The sequence below is a fragment of the Triplophysa dalaica genome, chromosome 19 (assembly GCF_015846415.1).
Source record: "Triplophysa dalaica isolate WHDGS20190420 chromosome 19, ASM1584641v1, whole genome shotgun sequence".
Lineage (NCBI taxonomy): Eukaryota > Metazoa > Chordata > Actinopteri > Cypriniformes > Nemacheilidae > Triplophysa > Triplophysa dalaica.
Window position 1 is genome coordinate 2,227,773 of NC_079560.1, and position 27,292 is coordinate 2,255,064.

At 40.7% G+C, this 27,292-nt stretch overlaps 1 protein-coding gene across 1 annotated transcript; it reads right to left on the bottom strand.

The window, feature by feature from the left end:
- Window positions 1–211: 211 nt before the first annotated feature.
- On the bottom strand, window positions 212–16,976 carry LOC130408116 (uncharacterized). Its single transcript, XM_056731578.1, has 3 exons — window positions 14,617–16,976; window positions 11,442–11,531; window positions 212–335 (listed from the first exon to the last, which is right to left on the bottom strand). The coding sequence occupies exon 1, from the start codon at window positions 16,954–16,956 to the stop codon at window positions 15,934–15,936; it is 1,023 nt and encodes a 340-aa protein (XP_056587556.1). The 5' UTR covers window positions 16,957–16,976; the 3' UTR covers window positions 212–335; window positions 11,442–11,531; window positions 14,617–15,933.
- Between the last annotated feature and the right edge of the window lie 10,316 nt (window positions 16,977–27,292).

Sequence of the window (27,292 nt, forward strand, 5' to 3'; positions counted from 1 at the left end):
CCCACTATTCAGGCTACATTTGCAACAAAAAGTATCTCGCTATCAAGAGTTTAAATTAGTGATTAATGACATTTTGATGTACTCTCTGTTATGTTTATTGTAAATTCTGTGTGAAAAAGGTCAGGGTCATAGTGTACATGAAGCATTGAAAAGGTACTAAATTTATAGTTAGTCAAATAGTTAAACATATATAATAAAGTAATTGTAGTGTGTTAGTTGTGTGTTAAACATTTTGTGTTTTCATCAGATGGAGTCTTTAAGGGCAGTTTTCTTCTCCTGCTGTGTCCACTGTTCTTCTACACTCTGTTTCACTGAATTCAGCACAACTTCAGATTCTACAAGAACACAAGCAACAACCACAAGAATGTTACACAGTTTACAAAATACTTGACATAATTAAACTTAATTATTACTGTGGTTTGTATTTTACTGATCAGAATAGTGTATCAAATATCCACAAATTATTCAAATGCCAATTTTGAAAAGCTTATAGAAACATCATGTACAACATGAACGAGACATTTAAAATTAAATATTATTCAAAAAGATGTTAAGTTCGAAATCATGTTTGATTTCCATACAGTCACATGTAAAACAAAAACGTAATTTCCACTGTAACCTCCAATATTGTTTTATTACTATATTTATGCATCCTGGCTTTTTAAAACTAAGCAAAGCAAAAAGTGACACTGCCTAACCCAATATGTAATAAAGTAAAGAGCTTAAATGTGTGTTTGTGTGTTGCTTTTTAACAATTATGGATGTTCTTTTACATAATTTTTTTAAGTGTTTTTCTATTTTAAATCCCTCTAGTTTTGAAAGCTAAGCATGATGCTCGCCTATTAATGTAATTTATCTTAAAAACTTTTTTTACATTTCTAAAAGAAATGATTGAGAACAGGGTTAAATGCAGGTCCTCAAGCGTTAGCAGTAAGTTTTGTTTTCTCTGTCAGTATCACACAGAACTGATTTCCTGTGAAAGCGTAAACTCGAGTCGTGTTATTCATACGCAGATCGAGGAGATGGGGTTGATTTTTTTCTCACACATACCCTTTGAAGTGTTTTAGGGCTCTTTAGTAAATAAGGAAACAGGATGCACGTGTCATCTCTTGAACAAATAAGAATACAATTATTCTGGGTCTAAATTCACAAACACATTGGGATTAAAATAAAACTGCATAAAATAATGATTTACTTCTTGAAACTGCTGTTTTACTGTTAAGTAATGTCTTGAAATCTACACACAAAATGTTGGATCCTATAGAATGTCAATGTGTTTCCCCTACAGGCAAACTTGCTTGATACTTATGAAAAAAATCCTTTCAGTGTTTCTAAAATAGTAATAATTCTGAACAATATTATGGCTTGATGTTAGGACAACTTATGACTTTACAGTATTACAGTTTTAAAGACAGGCTTTATTTAGTTTGTCTCGAGAGATGGTGTGCACTTCCCAATAAAGTTTAGTCATGAGAAGGCTGAAGAGGTTATTTAGTTTTTTGTAGGATATAACTATTAATGTTATGAATTACTTTTGAAATAAAGAGTAATCAGTTATCAGTCATTTCAATTCATTTCCAGAGAAACTTGCCCAACACTGATTACATGTTTTTCTCTAGAATAATGTGTAAAGGTGTATTTGTAAAAATATCTAAACTATTTTTGTTTCATTCCTGATATTTATTTACCGCTTGACATTCTGTATGCAACCCAAAATGAGCAAAGAGGAGCAAAGATTGTTTTGAATAACCTTTAAACTAAGTACATTGGACAAGGTACATCGTAAATTAATAAAAATAAAATGTAAAAGTCCAAACAAAAGTTGCAGTAGGTCAGTACACATTATTTTTTTTCTTCGTTTCTGAGACGAGAATAGGAGTGGGTGCACCATGTTCTCTTTCTATTTCGATCTGCTATAAAAAGGGCTTTGAAAAGGGCTTGTCTTTGTATTCAAGTCTAACTGATCAAAGATGTTAAGTAAATGTGCAACGTCCATGAGTAAGTTGAGTTTGAGAGAAAATTTACTGCAATGTTAAATATATTTATTTATATAAAAGTATATATGTTAGAATAGTGAAAAAAAACATCATTAGCCCCCTCCGTCTTCAATACCACTGTGGTGCCTTTGAGAAAGATCTTTAACCAGTTGTGCAAACTTGGTGAAGGTGGCATTTCTGGTAAAACCAGATGTTCTTATCGAAAATGAAAAATATTTAGTTCCTCGTCTATTATTTAATTTTCAATGCAACAAGGCCAAAATGACCTTGAATTACATAATATAGCTTTGAATGGCTTCTTTTCAAGTTGACCACCACCCCTCATATTGAATTTCACCATTAAGGCATTTAACATGATTCTGTATAAACAGTAATACTCTGTCACTTTTCGAAACAGACCAAACCACCCTTCCCAAGTGTTTTTTTTCAATACTTTATTATGTTTTATGATTAGCAACAAAGAGAAAATAACAATATTCATCCTCCACAATCTATAGTGAATTGTACACCATACATTCCCACATATATTACATAACGTGAAAAAAAGACAAGATAAGTCTTAATAATCAGTAATAATGTTCCAGCTAGAGGCAACAAATGTCGTGTTTATAATGGGGTTTATTGTCTTTGTTGAGTCGTGAAGAGACATGACGTAACACTGGTTGATCAAGAAGTCTCAAAGCGCTCGCGTAATTTATTATTTATACCAATCCCTGCTGTATTGCGAGCTTGTTTCTATCTAACACAAACTCTGTAAGATGTATATGGTTGTTTGTTTATAGTCTTTATAATGTCGTTTATAAAAGGTAAAACTGTTAGCTATAGTTTTTAACTATTTAACATCATCATTTTTTAATAAAACCTTACCAATCCTTTACATCCTGCTCGAGTCGTGCTGGCAGAGTTGTATTGGCTTGAACTTCATTTTCCGGATCAGACTCGGGCTCGAATTGATAAGGAAGTATCGGATCTGCAAGAATCCATAAACCTCGGAGTCTAATATGGACCTCAGAATCCGATATTTCACATTTATCAATAAATGTTGTTCATTATATTCAATATTGTCCGCCTCTAGATTCTTTTCTGGTAGAAATAGGTCAACGCTCTCTCGGATTTTGAAATTTCGCAAGATTTGTTACATAATCTTATACATAAGTTTTCCTGTAGCTCAGTGGTAAGAGCATTGCGTTAGCAACGCAAGGTTGTGAGTTCGAGCCAAGGGGATTGGAAATACCTATGTATAAATGTATAGGATAATGCAATGTGAGTCGCTTTGGATAAAATGTAATAAAATTGTAATGTAGGCCTACAGAAAATATTTCAAATAATGACTACAATGAAGTTGCTTTGTAATCACTTGACCAAACATGGCACTTTGCAAACATAATTTGTCACTAAACTAGATTAATATAAATGATTGTGTATAAAAAGATTTCCTGCATTTTAAAATTGGGGCACTCAAATTAATCATTGTAGTTTTATTCAAGGTGTAAGCACAATTGCTCTTGCATGTTTCACAAGAATTTGACTAAAAATGCACATGTAATGGACGTCACTAGATGATGTCCTCATACATCCGATTAACAACAGGGTATTTAGAGAATTACACGTGGTTAAAAGTCAAAGTAACAATTGTACTTGCGTCATGATTCTGCCGCATCATGTCATGTTTCTCTTGGCCGAGTGGCGGGATCATGACAGAACCCCATGTTTTATGTGGAGACTGGAGAGAGACAATTTTGGCACTCATGGTTTGCCATACTCTCTCTCCAGTCTTGTCATTGTTCGTGCCCTCTTGTCTCCTAGTTAGTACTCATTATGATGAGTTCCTATGCTTTGTGCAGTCTAGTCAAGTTAGCCATTGCACCCCTCCTGGTTGCTTGTTTTTATATTTATATTTTATTAAATGTCTTGTTAAACCCCTTACCCGCTGTCTGCGGCTGCATCCTCTGTCCTTTTCCTCTTGACCCACGTTCATGACAACATGCAACCCCAGAGAACTGTTGACATGTATTGTATGCACTTTTTGGAAATGTTCTTTGTCACACATTTGTACCGATTTATGCCGTTCTACTGTGACTATTTTCGGCCAGGGACACAACTTCGCCGTCTGAACAATGTTTGCTATAGCGCTACGCTTTAATTCAAAGCAACTTACAAAGTCTTTCCAGATGTTTAGAGAAAGAACAGCGTGAGGAGGGGCCGGCTAAATATAGGAGTTTTTAATAAGAATTTGAGAATTTAATCTGATCAAGTGTCATTTACTCTGCTGCACACAATAGCAGCAAATGAATAAAAACACAATATATTGACGTGTGTTCTGTTTTCTATCATGCGCCATGCAAATTTGTGATGACGTAAGAAAAACGCACTGCTTAACCGAGACGTTGAAATGACGGCTATAGGTTGGAAGATACATCAACAATCTCAGCGCTGACTGGCCAAAGAGCGAAAATTAACCAGTCTTGACTATAGGTGGACTACAAATAGCCGGTCTGAATTGAGCTGGCTACACACAAAACATGTCAAAGAAAACGCCTTAAACACTGTTGTTTTTGTTTGCATTATGGAATATAATACTTCATACAAGTTTTTTTTGTAAAACCAAATCATGTAACCAAATTCAAGGTTATTTGGGCTAGAAGTGGGTTACTCATACCGGCCTATATATGGTATATTCATGTTGAAATGACGCTATTGCTTGCTTGGTGGGGTTCCATAGAATTAAGGTGTGTATGAAACCCAACCAACGCCTATGCTTTAACACGATAGAGAAAATGGGCAGACTTTGTTTTAAAATCATCTTTAAATGAAGTAAGGTGCTTACAAAATATGTGTATCCATTTGGAAATGTATTATTAATTTATGTGAACAGTTTGAGGTTTAAAGCTCATTCGATAGACACTAACACGTAGACACTATAGTGACTTATCTGGGGCACGCATCAAACAAGTTACAGAGAATTGAAATAAACAATTAGCATGGTATGTCCTTGCAGTTAATATCAACATTCTGTTATTAGATCTATGAGACCAGTTTCATCCTCCTCCTGTTTCACTACCGCAGAAATTCCACAGAATTCCAAGTCTTACAGTCACAAACATCAGTCTGAGTGCCCATACCAGAAGGTACTGCCCACAAGTCTTGGATCTTTGGTTCCCAAACCTGTTTGTTAACCCACAGATAAATAATTTACAGCCAACACATCATCCTGCATCATCACTACAAAGTAGTTGACTAAATTAAACTTTTTTATTGCAGTGGTTTGTATTTTACTGATCAGAATGGTGTATCATGTATCAACACATTATTCAAATGCAAATTTTGTTTTTGTTAATTTGTAAAAGATTCCTTATGTTTGAAAAGCTTATAGAAGCATCATGTACAACATGTAATGGCTTTTAAAAGTAGATATTATTCAAAAAGATTTTTAGTTTGAAATGTTTGATTTCCATAGAGTCACATGTAAAACAAAAATGTAATTTCCACTGAAACCTCCAATATTGTTTTATTGCTATATTTTTGAAAAAGTGACAACCTTACCTAAGCCAACATGTAATAAAGTAAAGAGCGTAAATGTGTGTTTGTGTATTGCTTTTTTAACAATTATGGATGCTCTTTTACATAAAAAAATTGTGTTCTTAAATTTTCAACCCCTCTAGTTTTGAAACCTAAGCATGATGCTCGCCTATTAATGTAATTTATCTTCAAAAAAATCTTTGGTATTTCTAAAAGAAATGATTGAGAACAGGGTTAAATGCAGGTCCTCAAGCGTTAGCAGTAAGTTTTGTTTTCTCTGTCAGTACCACACAGAACTGATTTCCTTTGAAAGCATAAACTTGAGTCGTGTTATAGATCGAGGAGATGGGGTTGATTTTTTTCTCACACATACCCTTTGAAGTGTTTTAGGGGTCTTTAGTAAATAAGGAAACAGGATGCATGTTTAATCTCATGAGCAAAAAATAATACAATTATTCTGGGTCTAAATTCACAAACACATTGGGATTAAAATAAAACTGCATAAAATAATGATTTACTTCTTGAAACTGCTGTTTTAATGTTAAGTAATGTCTTGAAATCTACACACAAAATGTTGGATCCTATATAATGTCAATGTGTTTCCCCTACAGGCAAACTTGCTTAATACTTATGAAAAAAATCCTTTCAGTTTCAAAAATAGTAATAATTCTGAACAATATTATGGCTTGATGTTAGGACAACTTATGACTTTACAGTATTACAGTTTTAAAGACAGGCTTCATTTAGTTTGTTGCGAGAGATGGTGTGCACTTCTAAATAAAGTTTAGTCATGAGAAGGCTGAAGAGGTTATTTTGTTTTTTGAAGGTTGTAACTATTAATGTAATGAATTACTTTTGAAATAAAGAGTAATAAGTTATCAGTCATTTCAATTCATTTCCAGAGTAACTAGCCCAACACTGATTACATGTTTTTCTCCAGAATAATCTTTTGTAAGTAAAAGTTACTAATAACACAAGAATAAACTTTTTCAAGGGTAGCAAAAGCACTGAATACTGAATTCCATGCCGTGCAGTTTGAGAGATGAACTTCAGCAAATAACTGGCATTCTGGATCCTGGCAAGTCTACATCGTCTATTAAGAGTCTAGATTGTGACAGAGAATATGTGTTAGAGTAATAAAATGCATTTAGCCCCTCTGTCTTCATACCACTTGAGTAGAAAAAGGTATTTGTAAAAATATCTAAACTATTTTTGTTTTATTCGTGATATTTATTTATTAGTCTTTTATGAATAAACCAAACTGTCATGAATCTCAAGGTGAGACATGGCGTGAGAACCCAAGTGCAGGCAGACACAGACGGTATAGGTGTAACAGATATTTATTTAAACAAAGAAACACAAAACAAAGACCCACGATGGGGTAAAACAAGACAGGGAAATATATACTTAACAATTAACACTGACTAACTAAGACTACAAAACAAACACTTGAAACAAAACACTAACACTGACTGAACTAGACTTACTATAAAGAACAGGAACAACGACCAATGGGAACAGCAAACAAGAACATCCAGCGAACAGCAAACAGGTATCGAACACCAAACAACATGTAGCAACAAGTAATGCACGAGCAACGAGACAAAGAAACATGAGGACTCTTTATAGGCAAGGTAATTAACAGAAACTAGGAAACAGGAGGGTAGGAATGATCACGCGACTCGGGGAGAGTATGGAAGACCGTCATTGTAAAAAACCTCTCTCCCCACACAAAACCATCAGGCAATGCCATGGCTCCACTTGAGACAAGAATAAAACATGACATGATAGTGGAACCATGACATAAGCCCCCCCTTTAATGAACACCTCCAGGTGTTCACCAAGGGGTAACTAACAAGACAAGACTAACTTAGACAAGGACAAAAACCAGACAGACAAGGCAAACATGACAAGAGGCAAACACGACAAGATAATGCATGGGTTGGGGTGGGATAATAAAAATAACAAACAAGGGAGGGGGGGTGGGGGCAGACAAGAAAACATGGGTAGTCCAGAAGGGGGAGGGCTGGGTGGGGAAGTTCCAGCCCTTGGGGACGCGCCAGGGCGCGGAGCCCCAGGAGGCTTGACAGGAGTAGTCCTGGGGGGAACTGTCCTAGTCCCCTGCAGGACTGTAGGGCTGGACCACGGCTGGAATGCCGGGCTGGACCGGGGTTGGAAGATCGGCTGGGCAGCCGGACTTGACGGCGGCTGGGCAGCCGGACTTGACGCCGGCTGGGCAGCCGGACTTGACGGCGGCTGGGCAGCCGGACTTGACGGCGGCTTGGCAGCCGGACTTGACGGCGGCTGGGCAGCCGGACTTGACGGCGGCTGGGCAGCCGGACTTGACGGCGGCTGGGCAGCCGGACTTGACGGCGGCTGGGCAGCCGGACTTGACGGCGGCTGGGCAGCCGGACTTGACGGCGGCTGGGCAGCCGGACTTGACGGCGGCTGGGCAGCCGGACTTGACGGCGGCTGGGCAGCCGGACTTGACGGCGGCTGGGCAGCCGGACTTGACGGCGGCTGGGCAGCCGGACTTGACGGCGGCTGGGCAGCCGGACTTGACGGCGGCTGGGCAGCCGGACTTGACGGCGGCTGGGCAGCCGGACTTGACGGCGGCTGGGCAGCCGGACTTGACGGCGGCTGGGCAGCCGGACTTGACGGCGGCTGGGCAGCGCTCTCTGACGGCGGCTGGGCAGCGCTCTCTGACGGCGGCTGGGCAGCGCTCTCTGACGGCGGCTGGGCAGCGCTCTCTGACGGCGGCTGGGCAGCGCTCTCTGACGGCGGCTGGGCAGCGCTCTCTGACGGCGGCTGGGCAGCGCTCTCTGACGGCGGCTGGGCAGCGCTCTCTGACGGCGGCTGGGCAGCGCTCTCTGACGGCGGCTGGGCAGCGCTCTCTGACGGCGGCTGGGCAGCGCTCTCTGACGGCGGCTGGGCAGCGCTCTCTGACGGCGGCTGGGCAGCGCTCTCTGACGGCGGCTGGGCAGCGCTCTCTGACGGCGGCTGGGCAGCGCTCTCTGACGGCGGCTGGGCAGCGCTCTCTGACGGCGGCTGGGCCGGGCTCGGTGCCGGACGGACCGTCACCTTCCCACAGCGCCCCCCCAAAAAATATTTGGGGTTTGACACCACCGGACTCGGGACCACAGGACTCGGGGAACCCGGAACTGTTGCCGGTTGCTGAACTGGGCGACAGGACAGCAATTTCGGCCTGGGACGTCCTCCACGTGGCCTTCTCCTCCCACTACGGTCAGTCTGGCCCACGGCTGACTCAGCCGGGCCAGTGGGGAACCGAGGGAGTACCGGGAAGGAGGACTCCCGCGACGTCGTCCTCGAGTCTCTAGCCACCCACTCATCTTGGACTCCACCAGAAGGGCTGGCGACTGTGGAGCTCGAGCCAGAGGGTACTGACTCCCCAAGGGCAGCGGCGGCCAGGACGATACCCTCCGCAGCGCTCGACCGTGGGGTGAAAGTCCCATGTGGAACCTCACCCCCGGGATCGCTACGGTTGGCCACGTACCTGACCATGTCCGCAAACCCCAAGGGAGCCAGCAGCCTCTTCTCTGACGGTGTGAGGCGCCGGGTGAGGCAGCAGTTGAAGATCGTCTTCAACTCCTCCTCACCAAACTCGGTCACCTCCGCCACCGCCGAGAATGCCCTGGCGAACTCCTGGTCACCATAATTCCCCTGGCGGAATCCAAGCATCAAGTGGGCCTGGCGAGACCGCAAGGACAACGTCGTACCGTCCATGCTGCCTACTGGGTTCTGTGTTGGCTCGTGCATTCTGTCATGAATCTCAAGGTGAGACATGGCGTGAGAACCCAAGTGCAGGCAGACACAGACGGTATAGGTGTAACAGATATTTATTTAAACAAAGAAACACAAAACAAAGACCCACGATGGGGTAAAACAAGACAGGGAAATATATACTTAACAATTAACACTGACTAACTAAGACTACAAAACAAACACTTGAAACAAAACACTAACACTGACTGAACTAGACTTACTATAAAGAACAGGAACAACGACCAATGGGAACAGCAAACAAGAACATCCAGCGAACAGCAAACAGGTATCGAACACCAAACAACATGTAGCAACAAGTAATGCACGAGCAACGAGACAAAGAAACATGAGGACTCTTTATAGGCAAGGTAATTAACAGAAACTAGGAAACAGGAGGGTAGGAATGATCACGCGACTCGGGGAGAGTATGGAAGACCGTCATTGTAAAAAACCTCTCTCCCCACACAAAACCATCAGGCAATGCCATGGCTCCACTTGAGACAAGAATAAAACATGACATGATAGTGGAACCATGACACCAAACACCTTGACAAACTTTATGCAACCCAAAATGAGCAAAGATTGTTTTGAATAACCTTTAAACTAATTTTAAACTAAGACAAGGTACAATGTAAACTAATAATAAAGAATCAGTAAACTTAAGAAGCATAATGTAAAAGTCCAAACAAAAGATGCTGTAGGTTAGTATACATTATTTTTTTTGGTTTGTGAGAAAGAGAATAGGAGTGGGTACACCATGTTCTCTTTCTATTTCGATCTAACTAAATATTTGGTCTAACTGATCAAAGATGGATCTGAACATCTTCATTGTTCTTTATCTCTTTTCACTGGAGGTACAGTATACAAACGTATATTTAAAGAGGTTTTTTGTTATGAATGCAGATAAAGTTTCTCCCTCATTCTGTTTTCTTTTAGGACACTCGGTGTGAAACCAGAGTAACAGTGTGACTATTGTGTATATGAACAGGTGTTTGTCCCTCTTGAACTAAATTTGCAACGTCCATGAGTAAGTTGAGTTCGAGAGAAAATTTACTGCAATGTTATATACAATTATATAAAAGTATATGTTAGAATAGTGAAAAAAAAACTGCATTTTCCCCCTCCGTCTTCAATACCACTGTGGTGCCTTTGAGAAAGATCTTTAACCAGTTGTGCAAACTTGGTGAAGGTGGCATTTCTGGAAAACCTGATGTTCTTATCGAGAATGAAAAATCTTTTGTTCCTCGTCTATTATTTAATTTTCAATGTCATAAGGCCAAAATGACCTTGAATAACAAAGTATAGCTTTGAATGGCTTCTTTTCAAGTTGACCACCACCCCTCATATTGAATTTCACCATTAAGGCGTTTATCACGATTCTGTATAAGAAATGACTCTGAAAACAAACTGTATTTTTTCTGAGGTGAAGTAATCCTGTCACAATATGGTTCATTTGTCATACTCATCTTCCGAGTTTTCGAGCTCAAGAAGGTGGATTGGTTTTGAGTGGCTTTCGTCTCCATGGTTACTTAGACTAGACTGCTCTGGAGGTTTTAATCTATGTAGAGGTCGCAAACGCAGTCCCCTGTATCTCTCGCACCAAATTAAAAAAAGTTTAAAGTGATAAGATGTTACAGATGTTTGTTTATTTTTTATGTATATTTACATAAATTGATTATTTACACATTCATACAATTTTTATATGAGTTGATTATTAATATTAATTAATTAATGATATACATAGAATTTAAATTAATATAACTATATTCTAATAAAATCTAGATAATATATATATATATTATAATGTATAAAGCATTTTAAAGTAATGAAGCATACATATTATCTTTATATCTTTTTTTAAACCTATAAAAATAATCTAAATTCAGATGATTATGCATTGATATAGTCAGTAGGTGACTTCTTAAACTCTCACTGCAGCAGTGTTTTCACTGCATTTGTGCTATTCAACTCTTTTAAACAATTTACATTTAAAGAAAACTCCTCTTGAAAAAACAGACTTTAAAAATGTATATTTATATATATAGAATTTCATGAAAGAAGTGTATTATTCACCACAAAAGATGTATCTTTGCTTTATTATCAAACCAAACTAATATTTTCCCATGAAAATGTTAAACTTACTTTGTTAAACAGGTATTTTTCTGTTGCATCCATTCAAACGCATCAAACTGGAAACCCGCCCTTCCCAAGTCCTCCTGCGCCGTGGCCTTACTGAAACAGAAATGGGTCGAGCTTTACAAAGTTTTGTAACTTTACAAAGTTTTGAAAATGTTGCGAATAATTGTGGTCTTTAAATAAGTGACTGCTTGAAACAAACTAGTGGCTTGCTAGACGTTAGACGCTACTTCACCATTTGTCCACGACACTGTTGTCATGCGGTTTCTACGTCAGTAAAGGCAGTAACAAAGGGTAACGCGGATATGACACCATTGACAGGCGACTCCTCAGCCCCGTGTCACTGTTAAGTTGGAAACATTTGAAGTACACTAGCTTAGTGGTTTGGGGATATTGTCACAATTTTCTTTTAACAAACTGCACCTTTAACAGGTGTTTAAGGAATGAATAGCTTGAATAGGGACAGACTGAATATAGGAGAGAATTTCATGTGATCGGATTGAAGTTGAAGAATGAATATAAACTATTGTACATGGCCTTTTGTAAGGCATTGCTTATGCTCTGATTGCCACATTGTTTTACCGGATGTAAACGTGTACAGTCAGAGAGAGTGGAGGTATGCCTTTTACCATAAATATGATTGTTTCACAAATCATAAAGACAATTTAACCGATTTGAGTCAATGAAAAGACAAGAGTCGATTCCTTTGTTAGAGTCGATTCTGACTTAAGGGACATTAAGAGTCGAGAAATCAATTCTTTTGGAGTCGACTCCCCATCCATAATGATAGTGTTGATAGTTTACCTTGAATTTGAGTGGCCAGCACTCCACATTGTAAGTGCGATCAGAGCGGCAAATGAATGGTAATACGCTGTTAAGCAGCAAAAAGCTGTCTGCTTGCAACGTACATACAGTAAACCCAAGCGTTGTTTACTTTGCGCACAATAGCAACAAACTGAATAAACACAATATATTGGCTTGTGTTCTTTTTTTTTCATGTGCAATGCACATTTTTTTATGACGTAAGAAAAACGAACATCTTAACTGAGATGTGATATGACGGCTTTTGATTGCTGGGAAGATATATCAACAATCTCTGCACTATCTGGCCAAAGCACGAACATGTCTCATCTATACATGGGCTACAAATAGCCGGTTTGAATTGGAGCTAAATTGTTGCTACGTACAAAACATGTCAATGAAATTAAACCAAATGCCTTTGACACTGTTGGTTTGTTATCATTATGGAATATCATACATCATACACGTTTTTTAGACAAAAAGAACATCAATATCCATGTAATCAAACAACCGGTAATTTGGGCAAGAAATGGGTTACTTATGGCCTGACTTTATATGGTCTATTAACTGAGATGTTGATATGACGGCTATTGCTGGCTTGGTAGGGTTCCATAGAATTAAGATATGTGTGAAACCAAACCAACGCTTGGGGTTGGGTGGCGCTAGAAAAAAAACGCACTATGAGCAATGCACATAGATATTGTCTTAGTTTCCTGTTTGTAGGCAGTAACAGTCGGCATATGCTTCAACACTACAGAGAAAATGGGCAGATTTTGTATTAAAATCATTTTTAAATGATGTAAGCTACTCACAAAATTTGTGTATCTATTTGGAAATGTATTATTAATTCATGTGAACAGCATTAAATCTCATTCTATTGACACATTAACATATAGACACTATAGTGACTAAGATCGGACGGGCATAAAACAAGTTACAGAGAATTGAAATAAACAACAATCAATGATTGTAAAAAATAATGTTCTGTGATCTGGGCAGTTACATCCTCATCCAGTTTCACTTCAGCAGAATTTCAACAGAATTCCAAAAAGTGCCAACAAATGATGACCTAAGACTTAACAAGTGAATTTGATGTAAATATCAAGAGATGGATTTCACATATATGAAAACATGTAATTAAAGTAGCCTTCTTTTGAAGAATTAAGAGTAAAATCATTCTTGGTCTGGGTTCATGAATATGTTGAAATTAGAATGTCATGAGAGATTTCAGAAAGTTTTACAGCTGAAAACATGCATAAACAAAGAGCAATTTTAAAGGAACTACATGATCTTCACAGCTATAACAAGTTATGTTGATCTGGTAAAACATGTTTTGAATAGAATACGGTCACATCCAACAGTCTGAGTGCCAATACCAGAGGGCACATCTCCTGGATCTCTGGTTCCTTAACCCACAGTTAAATAATTCACAGCCAACACATCCTCCTGTTTCCCATGTTAAATTGAAGCGAAGTAGATTAAGCAATTATTCTCCAAACTGTCACATACCTCATTGAGTTTCCTTATGAAAACGACAAACAAACACATCATAGCTTTATGCATTCTTGAATTAACAAAAAACTAGTGCTGTCAACCGATTCAATTTCTTAATCTAATTAATTACATGGTATGTCGATTAATTAATCTAATTAATCGCATATACATACAGACCTACAAAAAGCAGATTTTTTACCATTTTTTATAACTCTAGTCTATAACTCAGGTAAAAGGTTGTGACATTGTTATCATTGACTGAACAAACCTATGAATTAGGTTACAGTGGATATTACAGTTGTAACTAATTAATCACAAACAAATGACATAGGTTACAATGGTCATGACATTTTTTATAATTATTTGTTAAAACAAACCAATGTCTCTAGGCTAATGACCATGACAATTTTGTTTATTACTGAACACAATCTTATATATTTAATGCGCTGTCAGTTCCGAATGTGGACACATTTTCTAGGACACCCCAGTCTTCGGCCACTGCTAGAAACTGTTCGGCACACGCATCAGAATAGTGTCGTGTGACTGACTTCAGCACAGTTAACGCGAAGGGTTGACGTTTCCAGTCACAATCGATGACATGCGCAGTAACATCTAGATAGTTATGATTACTGATCGACGTCACGTGATTTCTAGTTAGGGCGACATGTTTAGCTTGCGCTAAATTGTCCCGTTTAGTTTTCTTTCTGTGAAATACAGCGGATTTATTCTCGAAAGTTCCGTACCTCTTGACGGTGGTGTGTAGGTTGTATCGGAGGAAGCAATTCGAAATGCATCCATAAGTCCCTTCTCTTCCATATAATAGGCCTACAGTCCATTGCAATCCATTTAGATATCGCATTTGTTAATGATTGTGATGTAGACTCACTTAATTTGTGACGACTCGTCTCGGGAAGCGTGGTTTGCCGGAGCTTGCTGACTGTCGCAGCCGGGACTGAGGTGACCGCCAAGCTCGCTAAAACATGTGTAGCGGGTCCCAGCTAGGTCTCCGCTGACAGATATATAGATAACCCTCTGATAGGAGTCTGGAAATATTGAAAATATTGAAAAGAAATCAGCGACGCAGGACAACAGCAGCTCATGCTCCAATCACTCGGATTATCTTTTATTTCTAACATCATTTTAACATTATATCTGCAATCATGAATTATTTCTGTTATTTTTTCTGCTTTACATTGAGCACAGGTTATATCCACATTTGAATAACATGAAGCCATATTTTCTTCCAAAGTCTGTTTTCACATAAACGTCTCCTCCCATATTTTCCCAACATAGAAAATTTGTATGAACCACAAGACAACCATTTTCCTTTTAACTCACATTTTCTGTCTATCATCAATAGAATATTTTTGTATCACCATACATTTTATAAGTGTTCACTTTTTTATAACAGAATAATCATCATTTGCAGTTAAGCTGTATTACACAACTCTATATAGATACCAACGTCCATAGTAAACATTTCTGCCTCATAACAAGGCACCCAATCCTATGAACGAAAACTGTCTCGTTGTCTAATATTAACATGTGCGCATTTAAACACGGCTGCGGCCGTAACTGGTCTTACTCTGCACATTAGTATTAATTTAATACTCTTTAAACATTGAACCACACATACACAGCTACTTTTCACACAAATGCCCAGGAGCCGCAAGAAACAAGTCAAATAAAACAATAGATGAGGCCGTTGGCCGCCATTTCCTCAACTACGTAACATCAAATTGAACCGTTTACGCACTTTACATACTTTTGCCTTATTGACAACACATCACCAGGGATTCATACTAGTTTCTTAACATCTCTTGTCATATAAAAGTTGTATAACTAACCTGGAAATATTGAAAATATTGAAAAGAAATCAGCGACGCAGGACAACAGCAGCTCATGCTCCAATCACTCGGATTATGAGCTCCTCTTGCTCTGCGCATTACTAAGAGTCCCAGTGTAACGCTGCCGCGAGGTGGTGCCACCTTGTGTCCATTTTAAAACAGCATGTAATTGCGCTTCTTTGTGAACTATTCAATTCGTTCAGTCAAAATAAAATGAAATTACATTAGAAAGAAAGAAAACAAAAATTTATCTCAGCAAAACACTTATATTTTGAGAGTGTCACATCCACCCCAACAAACAAAAATGGCTCCCGACATTTGTTGCAGCAAACAAAACAAAACTTTCTTTGTTTTTTTTAATAAACTTGTGCGGTGACTGGCATGTAATATGTGCAAGGCATGTACATTTGTGGTAAGTAAGGAGTAGGTAGGATGAACTGTCTGGTAATGTGTGACATGAAAGGTAAGGGGGCTGAGGTAATCTGTGAGGAAATGGAATCTACATGGGTTTGTATTGAAGGTTGACCCAGTGAGTCATAAGTGAACATCGGCCTCGGTCTCCTCTCTCTAACCGACCTCCTAACCTCTCTGTGTGCATCCTCTGCGGGCCAAGTCATAATAGGGGGATAACTCTGTCTTCCCTCCTGTACTTCTTCGGCATGTTCATTTTTCTCTTCCTCTCCAGGCTGAGGTAAGTAAGTGACATCAGGTTGTTCAATTGTCTGCGATTCATCTCCGACTAATTCCACATCTCTGTCTTTTGAACTTTGTTTATCCTCTTGTTCAGGAATGTTTTGTTCGTGCTCTCTTTCAGGTAGGTTTGTCTCATCCGTGTGTGTATCGTCTCTTTCAGCTGTCTCTTGTACTCTTGGTAAGTAAGTGTCCATAGGTTCGGTTTCTCTCGTCGGTAATGTATTTGGATAATCTTTGTGGATCTTGGTCAGCTTCTTTGGAGTTTGACCAGGCGCTGTTGCAGGAGATGACACCGGACTTTGCTCTCTCTCAGGGACCGCTGATCTGCCATCTTCCATCCTGACTACAGGTGTTCTAAGCCAATACCCTCCTGTCCACTGATCCTCATCATCATCATCATCATCGGTGTGCAGTATTCCATCATTGTCAGCAGAGCTTGCCCTCTGTTGAGGTTGCTTTTGTCCCTGACGGGGAGTTGGAACAGTGTCAGTTGACTGTGCTGGACTCTCAACAGGCAAATCATTTACTAGCAGCAGCAAGTTTCTGTGTATGGTTCTGTTCCTTGCATTCGGGTCTCCCTCAGGATGAATGACATACACAGGATTGTCTGAGATTTGCTCCTTCACCACGTAGATCCTCTTCTCCCAATATGAGCGTAGCTTACCGGGTCCACCTCGCTCACCCATGTTTCGAACCAGTACTCGATCTCCTGTTTTGAGGACCACGCCCCTCGCCTTTTGATCATAGTAGGACTTGTTCTTTGCACTTGATGACAGGCTGGATTTGTTTGCAATCTTGTACGCTTCCGTCATCCTTTTTGACCATTTCTCCACATATCCTTTGTGTGTCACTGATTCAGCGTTTCCCAATAATCCAAACAAGAGATCCACGGGGAGACGAGGCTGTTGTCCATACAGCAGATAATGAGGTGAGTATCCGGTGGACTCGTGACGAGTACAGTTATATGCGTGTATCATTTGTGGCAAATGGTCTTTCCATCTCTCCTTTTCTCTGTCTGTCAGTGTCCGTAACATTTGCAGCAGTGTGCGGTTGAACCGCTCAGCGGGGTTACATTGTGGGTGGTATGGGGACGTTCGCGAGTGTCCGACTCCTGACAGCCGTCCAAGGGTGCGGAAAAGATTGTTCTCAAACTCGCGTCCTTGATCATGGTGGAAGCGATTTGGATAACCCAGACGAGGTATGTAGTCATTGTATATCCGTTCAGCTGCAGTTTGTCCGGATTTATTTTTGGTTGGGTAAGCCTGAGCAAATCTGGTAAAATGGTCTATTACTACCAGAATGTACTCATAACCTCCTTTGCTTTTCTCCAGATGTAAGTAGTCTATGCAAACCAGATCGAGAGGGGAAGCAGAGGTCAGGCCACCCATAGGCGCACGTATGTGTGTGGTTGGTTTCTTTTGTTTTATGCAACTGCACTTTCTTGTGACATACTCCTCTATACATCTCTTCATGTGTGGCCAATAGAAACGTTCTCTGGCAAGATGGAGCACACGTTCTGTGCCAACGTGTCCCATGTTGTCATGGAGATGTTTTAGAGCAACTGACTGGTACTTGATGGGTAGGACTAACTGTTTTCTTTCTGGTGTCTTGCGATATAGGACTCCATTCTCCAAATGTAGTTGATTCCACTCGTGAAGCAGCTTGCGAGTGAGCCCACTCACTGACCTTCTTACCTCATCTGTAAGAATATTACTTTTCTCTTTTAGTCTCATTATATCCCCTATTCCCGGGTCATCTCGTTGGGTTTTTGCCAGCTCTGCGTGGCTTATTTCGGGCCAGAGTGAATGAGGCTGTGGCATTACATCAGCAGAGGCGGTGTAAAGTGCAGCTATCCAGGCTACATCTTTCTTCTGGGCTGCTCTACCCCCTTCCCAAGTCGCATGCAGCACATCCTGAGACAGCTCCTCCGTGCATGACGACACATAGTTGTCAATATCAAGTGGGATGCGTGAGAGCGTATCAGCGTCTATATTGTTTTTCCCAGGCCTGTATTTAATGTTGAAGTGGAACTCTGACAATTCTCCAACCCAGCGATGTCCAACTGCATTTAGTTTCGCAGTGCTCATGACATAGGTAAGCGGGTTGTTATCGGTGTAGATGGTGAAATGTGGAGCGTAGAAAAGATAGTCTCTAAATTTCTCACACACTGCCCACTTCAGTGCAAGGAACTCAAGTTTTCCGCTGTGGAGTCGGTAGTTCCTTTCAGCAGGTGTCAGAGTTCGTGATCCGTATCCGATGACTCTCATTTTTCCACACTGTCGCTGATATAGGATTGCGCCGAGCCCTTTCTCTGATGCATCCGTGTGTAGGACGAATGGCTCCTCGAAGTTGGGGTATGCGAGGACTGGGGGGTTGGTCAGCATACTGACAAGCCTTTCCAAGGTGCTTTGGTGATCAGCCTTCCACTCGATGGGTGTTTTAGATGGGAGTTGTGGACCCTTTGACTTGCAGTGACGTGGAAGGGGTTGTGGCATGGATGACTTCACTTGGAGCAGCTCATACAATGGCTTTGCTATCTTAGCAAAGTCCTGTATGTAGGAACGGTAATAACTCAGGAAGCCGAGAACCCGTCGAAGGTCACCAACTGTTTGGGGCGTTTGGGTCTTTAAGGCCATCACTGCCTCGAAGTCTTTGGGGTCAATTCGAACTCCCTCGGCTGACACCAAGCGTCCAACATAGCGAACCTCCTTCTGGAACATCTCACACTTTTCTGGCCTCAGTTTCACCCCATGATGCTGCAGTGCTTGGAGGACCTTGCGAATCACCTCCACGTGGTCACTGAAAGATCTGGAGTAGCACAGTAGGTCATCCAGGTACGGGATGCAGTACTCGTCTCTCAAAGAGCCTAACATCTCCTCCATGCTCCTTTGAAAAGCGGCCGGTGCATTAGAAAGTCCAAATGGTATCCTTACCCATTCGTAGAGCCCCCAGGGGGTGATGAAAGCTGTGAAATGGCGTGACCGTTCTTCCATAAACCCCTGGTGGTAAGCTTTACCTTGGTCAAGTATGCTGAACATCGAGTACCCTCCTAGCGTGTCTATTAAATCCCGTATTCGCGGCAGTGGATGCCTGTCGGGTACAGTTTTTTGGTTTAGGAGACGATAGTCTATGCAAAGACGAAGAGTGCCGTCCTTCTTCCGCACACATACAACCGGGGCAGAGTAGGCAGACTTAGATTTCACTATCCAACCCTTAACAAGAAGATCTTGAATGTAATCCTTTACTTCTTTAAACAGTGGTTTGGGAATGGACGTGTATGCCCTCTGCACAGGAACATCGTCGTTGAGGTTGATCACCATTTGCAGATTTGGGATACAGCCAAGGTCATTTCCATCCCTTGCAAAAGCATTTGACTCCTCATGGAGCATTTTTCTAGCAGCCGCTTGCTGTTCTTCATCCCGATGGTCTAGGTTTACAGGTGGATCCCACAGAGGTGGATCTGAGTTACTGACCTGAGTGGTGGTGACCTGACTGACAGTCGCTGTAGGCTGTAATTTGTCCAAGGTATCTGCCTCCACAACATTCTCGACACGCTGCAGGACCCCTAGAGGTGTTTTACGTGGTATTGTGATGTCATGATTGGTGTTGTTGCCAATAGGAATGGTGACATAAGGCTTTGTTGGGTTCTGGATTTCAACCAATCCTGGCCCTACATCCCACTGCCCAGATGATAGGCTGTCTTCATCTGTCTCGAACAACATCAATCGTGTAGAGGCATCCATGTTTGACGGAATCTGACACTTCACCCACAACACTTGACCCGCTGGGAGCACGATATCCTTGGTACCTGTTCTTAAGCGTCCCTGCTGCATGACTGGCCTTGCTGTCTGAATGAAGTTAACGAGAGCTTCTGCGGTTTCTTTGGGAACAGATATGGCATTGCTAAGAAGGCTGGCAAGTACTGGCACTAGTCTGTCTGGTTTGCCACAAATTAGAACTTCCAAAACATTGAAGCCAATCAATGGTCTCTCCATGAGGTAGCTGCTGATGAGGAATGGGACACTAATGGACAGGCTGGGGTCCAAATTCCCTGGCAAGTTAACTGTAATAGCTACCCACCCATCATATGGAATGAGACTGCCATTTGCTGCAACAACCTTCAGTTCCTCCTCCCCCAAGATCTCGGAAACTGGATGAATACGGAGGTCAGGCAGGTACTCTTCTTTCCAGGCACGGCTGACTATACTGACTTGTGACCCAGAGTCAAGCAAAGAAGTGACTGCTAAGCCATTTAGATAGCTCTGAACTAGGGCCATTTTCCCAATGAGGCTAGCAACAGCTCTAGCTTTAGCTACACGAGATGACTGGGGAGGGAGCTGAGCTACTTGGTTACAGTGACTCAATGTGCTTGTTGTTAATGTGGTTGAGGGTGAGGAGGTTTTGTCGTTGGTGACCTTACTTTCTGGTTGGGACTTATTTCCAATCTCGGTCACTAGATGTCCCTCTCCAGTGCCCGATTGGAGTTTCCCTGTCTCTTTGGTCCCTTTAGACAGCCTGCTGCACGGTGTCCTTCCTCCCCACATGTAAAACAGTGTTTACAGTCTTGTCTGTCTTGTTCCACACAGCTTGGACAACCATAGGGTTTTCCACGTTTATATTGTGTCCTATTTTGACTGTACTGGCGCCCATGGTGAGTTGGATCATGTTGAGTTTGTTTTTGCAAAGCCTCAACCAGCCTGGTGAGCTCATCTACTTTGGTCGTGAGGTCTCTCAGTGGATCTGGTTTTGTTTGGTCTGACTTGGACCCCACACTCCCTGACTTTGTGCTAGGTACTCTTACCCCATCAAGCTCGAGCTGTGCACTGTGCGCATTCGTTACAGTCTGTCGGCGGGAAGAGCCAAGTCTTTTCATTCTCTCATTTTCTTCACTAGTGATTTTCATCACGTGACGAAGAATCATCTCATCAGTGATCCCACTGTTTGCCAACAAAGGTTTGAGCTCTCTGCGGATGTCAGTGTGTTTGTGCCCAAAGCCTTGGTACACTGTATGCAGGAAAACATCTTGGACTGTAGCTGCAGAGTATTTAATGTCAGTGTCAGCCAGTTTCGATGTCAATAGGATGCGTTGTTTTAAACCTATCATTCGATAGAGAAATTGTTGTGGTGTCTCGTTCTCATCCTGTTTCGTACACATCAACTCTTGGAACAGCTCTGTACTGTTTTTTTCTCTTAGGTGGGTTTGGAGAAATCCCTTGAGTTCAGTCACTGCCATGTCGTCTTTGTTTATCAACATCTCTTTGAATATGCCAGGTCTTATGATTTTGAGCACACCACGAACCATCTCTGAGTCAGAGAATCCTTCTTTGATTCCATCATCAATTTGCCTACAAACATTATTGTAGCTAATATCTGAGGATTGATCACCAATCTGCCCGCCTTGCACTTTAAACTCTCTCCGAGGAAGGTAACTGAGTTCCCTTAAGGACACCATGCCCTCGCGAGCCGACTGAGAGGCAGGCTCAGCCGGTGGGTTTCTGCCTGGCTGCCTAAGCAGGACTGGAGATGGTGGCAGATGTGCCTGTGACGGTGAAGCATGTGCTGGTATATGCTGTATGAGTTTCTTGCTAAACTCATCGTAGCTAGCGAGCACTTTCAGTAAATCAGCATTTGCTGTGTCAGGTGCATTTAACCTTGTTGCCTTGGTTGAGCCTGAATCTAGTTCAGCATTATCACTAGGCGATGTAGTACGGACGGAAATAAGTGTGTGGCGACTCTGACTGTCTGTGGTAATGCGAGGATGTGTTTGGATAGTGAGAGAACCCTCACAAAAATCAACATGGTCACCAAGCTTATCACCACCCTGCAGAGTATGTAATTCAGGATTACCCCTCACATTTAAAAGTGACATATCATCATCACGACATTTCACTACATCATCAATAGCATCTTTTAACATCAGCAACTGACCCATTCCCTCGTCCTCAGTTTCAAGTAACTGCTTACTGTACATGTACGAGTTGATGTGATCGTAGCATTCCTCCTGATCTCCCTCCACAAACTCTGACTGGTCCACCTCCGACACTGGACTCACCGCTCTGGCGACCCGAAGAAGCTCTTCAGCTGACAAGGTGAGTAGGCTCTTTCTAATGTCCCATACTAGACTCTTCCTCACACCACTAGACATGATAGCTTCTCTTCTCCCTCACGGATGGCAACACAGTTCGGTGATGGTGCAGTCGACTCTGGATCACAGGTCTCCACTTGTCCGCGATCGCGATCACAGTCCCCCACAGCTGGACAGGGCTAGTTGCTGGTCAGCGTTGTCATCACTTGGCTCCCGACCCCATAGGTGGCACCAAAGTAATCCCGGACGAGCCCCCAAGAATCTGTAGCGGGTCCCAGCTAGGTCTCCGCTGACAGATATATAGATAACCCTCTGATAGGAGTCTGGAAATATTGAAAATATTGAAAAGAAATCAGCGACGCAGGACAACAGCAGCTCATGCTCCAATCACGCGGATTATCTTTTATTTCTAACATCATTTTAACATTATATCTGCAATCATGAATTATTTCTGTTATTTTTTCTGCTTTACATTGAGCACAGGTTATATCCACATTTGAATAACATGAAGCCATATTTTCTTCCAAAGTCTGTTTTCACATAAACGTCTCCTCCCATATTTTCCCAACATAGAAAATTTGTATGAACCACAAGACAACCATTTTCCTTTTAACTCACATTTTCTGTCTATCATCAATAGAATATTTTTGTATCACCATACATTTTATAAGTGTTCACTTTTTTATAACAGAATAATCATCATTTGCAGTTAAGCTGTATTACACAACTCTATATAGATACCAACGTCCATAGTAAACATTTCTGCCTCATAACAAGGCACCCAATCCTATGAACGAAAACTGTCTCGTTGTCTAATTTTAACATGTGCGCATTTAAACACGGCTGCGGCCGTAACTGGTCTTACTCTGCACATTAGTATTAATTTAATACTCTTTAAACATTGAACCACACATACACAGCTACTTTTCACACAAATGCCCAGGAGCCGCAAGAAACAAGTCAAATAAAACAATAGATGAGGCCGTTGGCCGCCATTTCCTCAACTACGTAACATCAAATTGAACCGTTTACGCACTTTACATACTTTTGCCTTATTGACAACACATCACCAGGGATTCATACTAGTTTCTAAACATCTCTTGTCATATAAAAGTTGTATAACTAACCTGGAAATATTGAAAATATTGAAAAGAAATCAGCGACGCAGGACAACAGCAGCTCATGCTCCAATCACTCGGATTATGAGCTCCTCTTGCTCTGCGCATTACTAAGAGTCCCAGTGTAACGCTGCCGCGAGGTGCTGCCACCTTGTGTCCATTTTAAAACAGCATGTAATTGCGCTTCTTTGTGAACTATTCAATTCGTTCAGTCAAAATAAAATGAAATTACATTAGAAAGAAAGAAAACAAAAATTTATCTCAGCAAAACACTTATATTTTGAGAGTGTCACACATGCTTCGAGTTAAGGTGGTATTTCAAGCTATTTTCTTTTTCCATCTTGATCGATTTGTTACTAGGTGGCTGCAATTCTAGAAAGTGTAATGGTCTGTAGAAGGGCGGGGCAGCGCGGGGCCCGTTAATTGCGTTAGAAATTGCGTTAGAAAACGTTATTTTTTCCTGTGATAAATTAATCAAATTAACGCGTTAAATTCCCAGCCCTACAAAAAACACAATGTTGGTTTCTTTGTTTTTTGGTGACCCTCGATAGACTTAATGATTTTTATACTGTACAAACTGTATGCTATATTCTATCCCTAAACCTTACCTCTAACCAGTGGTGTAGTCTACGTGATACGCAGGTATACGCCGTATACCCACTAGAAAAGATCAAGAATTTCAGTATACCCACTTAAAAAAGCGCAAGGTTACGTAACAACATCGTTTGTGTCAGAAAAGTGCGACGCACTGACTTTTTGACACTATCAGTGTTATCGTAAGCCTGACCCCGAAGCTACCAATAGCATCTGGCGTTTCGTGCAGCTGCAGCAGGTGTTACACATATTGAGCCCGACGAGGCTCATGCGATGCTATACGCAGGGCCCCCACTCCTCGCGTTAGTGTCCCGGGGTCGCAATGTGCACGCTGTTCGCCCGTGTATTATAGGCTACTTATTATACTTAAGCATATTTGTTATCATTAACAAAACTGTAAGTCATGTTGACACTGTTGGCATATTAAATTGTATCTAACTAGCCAACTTCACAAACGTTAGTTTGTGTGTTGAATCAATACATGAGGGAGAAAGGGAGAGATAACTTATACTACAATGTTTATAATTGTTTTAGATGATAAGAGATGAGAACTCCTTACAAGCCTTGTGAAAGTCAAGCTAGAGACACTGCCAGCAATCTTTAGGTGCAACAGGTGCTTGATAAAACTGCACAAATGTTCATTATTATAGTTAACTATAAATGTCAATAATAGATGCAACTTACACACATAAAGTGTGTGAAAAATCTAGTTATTAGGGACGAGTATCAGAGTTTGATTTTAACCTTTTTTTTCAATATGACTGTAAGTCTCTGACTTGGCCTTAGTCAAACTAAATCAAAATCCAAAGTTTATACTTTCACAAGATATTCTTTACATTATGTAGTTGCCTTGCTTAAAAAACAATAGAACCCTGCCCAAAACACAAGAGATGCAGATGGGAATCAATAGAAAAGGCATAAAATAAAAAATGATAAAGAAATTTGTTTCATAATGGTATTTAAATGGAAACCACTAGAATGTATGTAATTCTATTTTTAGCAGGATGGGTTTATGTAGAAATACTTAATAGCTTTTCCCGTGGATCATTAATGTGCATTGAAAATTGCCAGCTGATAAAACCTGTGCATAGTGACTGTATACATAAATAAAACTCTTAACTGACTGATTTAAAACAAGCAAATCCCACCAGCTGTCATTGGCTATTGAAATCTTGCTTGCAATAAATCTTTCTTGATCACATATAGAGGCATACTCTATCCTTGCATTCGTGAGTGTGGTGGTGCTCATGGGTTGTCGACCTGGGAGGGACTAGTAGGCTGGGGGGAATCAGAGTATACTCACTACAAAAAACTAGACTACACCACTGCCTCTAACCATCACAGAAGATTTCAAAATGTTCAAAACCATTTACATGTATTCATTAATTCATTTAGCAAATGCTTATGTCCAAACCATTTAATAATTTTGAAATCATTTTTTGTGATTAAACCCTTTAATTGTTTGTTTTTGGCCAAGACTCAAATGTCACGGTTCTATACAGGTACTAGAGATAAAACTATCACATTCGTTTGCTTTCTTGGACAAGAAAGAGCCGCAGAAGAGCATGCGAGGAAATGATCGACTACATCTCTATATATTCATATTTATTCTTTATACATAAAGTGTCTGATTTTATACTTATGATGCAGCCTTGAAAACAAATAATAGTTTTCATGTAAAAACATGATGTACTCCATAGCATACTGTATATCGTGGTGGGGACTAAATATATACATAAAAAATAAAAGCTTATTTCTGCAACGACAAATATGTTTGACATATTTTAAAAGAAATTGATCATTTTATCTCCTTAAAATTACTAAATAAGTATAATTAGCTTTCTTTACCAGCAGGTGGCAGCAGAGTCTTTATGGTAAAAAGACAAAAAGTTCAAAACAATTCTCGTTCTTCAGAGAATATTTCAGAGATTTGTATTACTTGTTTATGTAAATCAAACATAAACATACATACAAAAACACGATCGTTTATTATAAAGTATTATTCGACTCTGAAAGTTGGTGTTTTTATTGTGGTTGCTTTTTCTTTCATTCTGTCATTCTGTTATGTTTTCATTGTCCATACTATACTAACAAAAATATTTTGCTGTATTTAATCTCATATTTAATCTCATTAAATACAGCAGCAACTGAACTGTTGAAACACTGTGTTATAAATAAGCTCGGTACAAACATCATTATCCACTAAGTCAGATGATCAAAAAGCAGCATAGCTAATGCCACTCACACTATCCCCAACCCACCTGCGTGAAGTTGGCCCCCCTCCCGACATAAAACATTTGCAAAATAGCCTTAATTGTTTGTGCTCCGTTTGTGCTGGTTTGTGCCGTAAAAAATTTCGTTTGTGCTGCTTCCGTTTTTCAGATATTAGAAGAATAACTTTAGGTCATTCTGAGGTCACTCATCCCCCCGAAATGCTCCAAAACCACCCAAAATAGTGCCGCTTGTTTGTGCTCCGTTTGTGCTGGTTTGTGCCGTAAAAAATTTCGTTTGTGCTGCTTCCGTTTTTCAGATATTAGAAGAATAACTTTAGGTCATTCTGAGGTCACTCATCCCCCCGAAATGCTCCAAAACCACCCAAAATAGTGCCGCTTGTTTGTGCTCCGTTTGTGCTGGTTTGTGCAGCGAAAAGTTGCGTTTGTGCTGCTACGCTTTTTTAAATATTAGACATTGAATTATAGGCGATGACGTCACCAGCCCCCCTACATGCTCCAAACTTATCCAAAATAGCCTCAATTGTTTGTGCTCCGTTTGTGCTGGTTTGTGCCGTAAAAAAAATCATTTGTGCTGCTTTAATTGTTTTAATATTAGACATTGAATTGTAGGCGATGACGTCATCAGCCCACCGACATGCTCCGAAATCATCCAAAATAGCCTCAATCGTTTGTGCTCCGTTTGTGCCGATAAAAATATCCTTTCTTCGACTATTGTAACTATACAGTTGAGGTAACTTTATCAAGGTAACACCAAAACGCCCCGCCAAATCACATTTGTTATCTATCAACTCTGCGTTTTCAAGTTTAGAAGGACACAGCGGATTACAGAATGTGTGGAAACGCAAACGCCAAGGTAAGTGTTTTTACTTAGTACTTTATATTGTTGTGTGAAAAGCCGTGGTAAAATGAATGTATGTGAAAGTACACGCACTAAAAAGACGCGCATGCCAATCATTAGAGAGGCGCGAGGTGAGGCACATGTTTAGTAAAC

Coding starts and splice junctions, on each gene's coding strand:
- LOC130408116 (XM_056731578.1), bottom strand. CDS start 16,956: ATGGGTGAGCGAGGTGGACCCGGTAAGCTACGCTCATATTGGGAGAAG.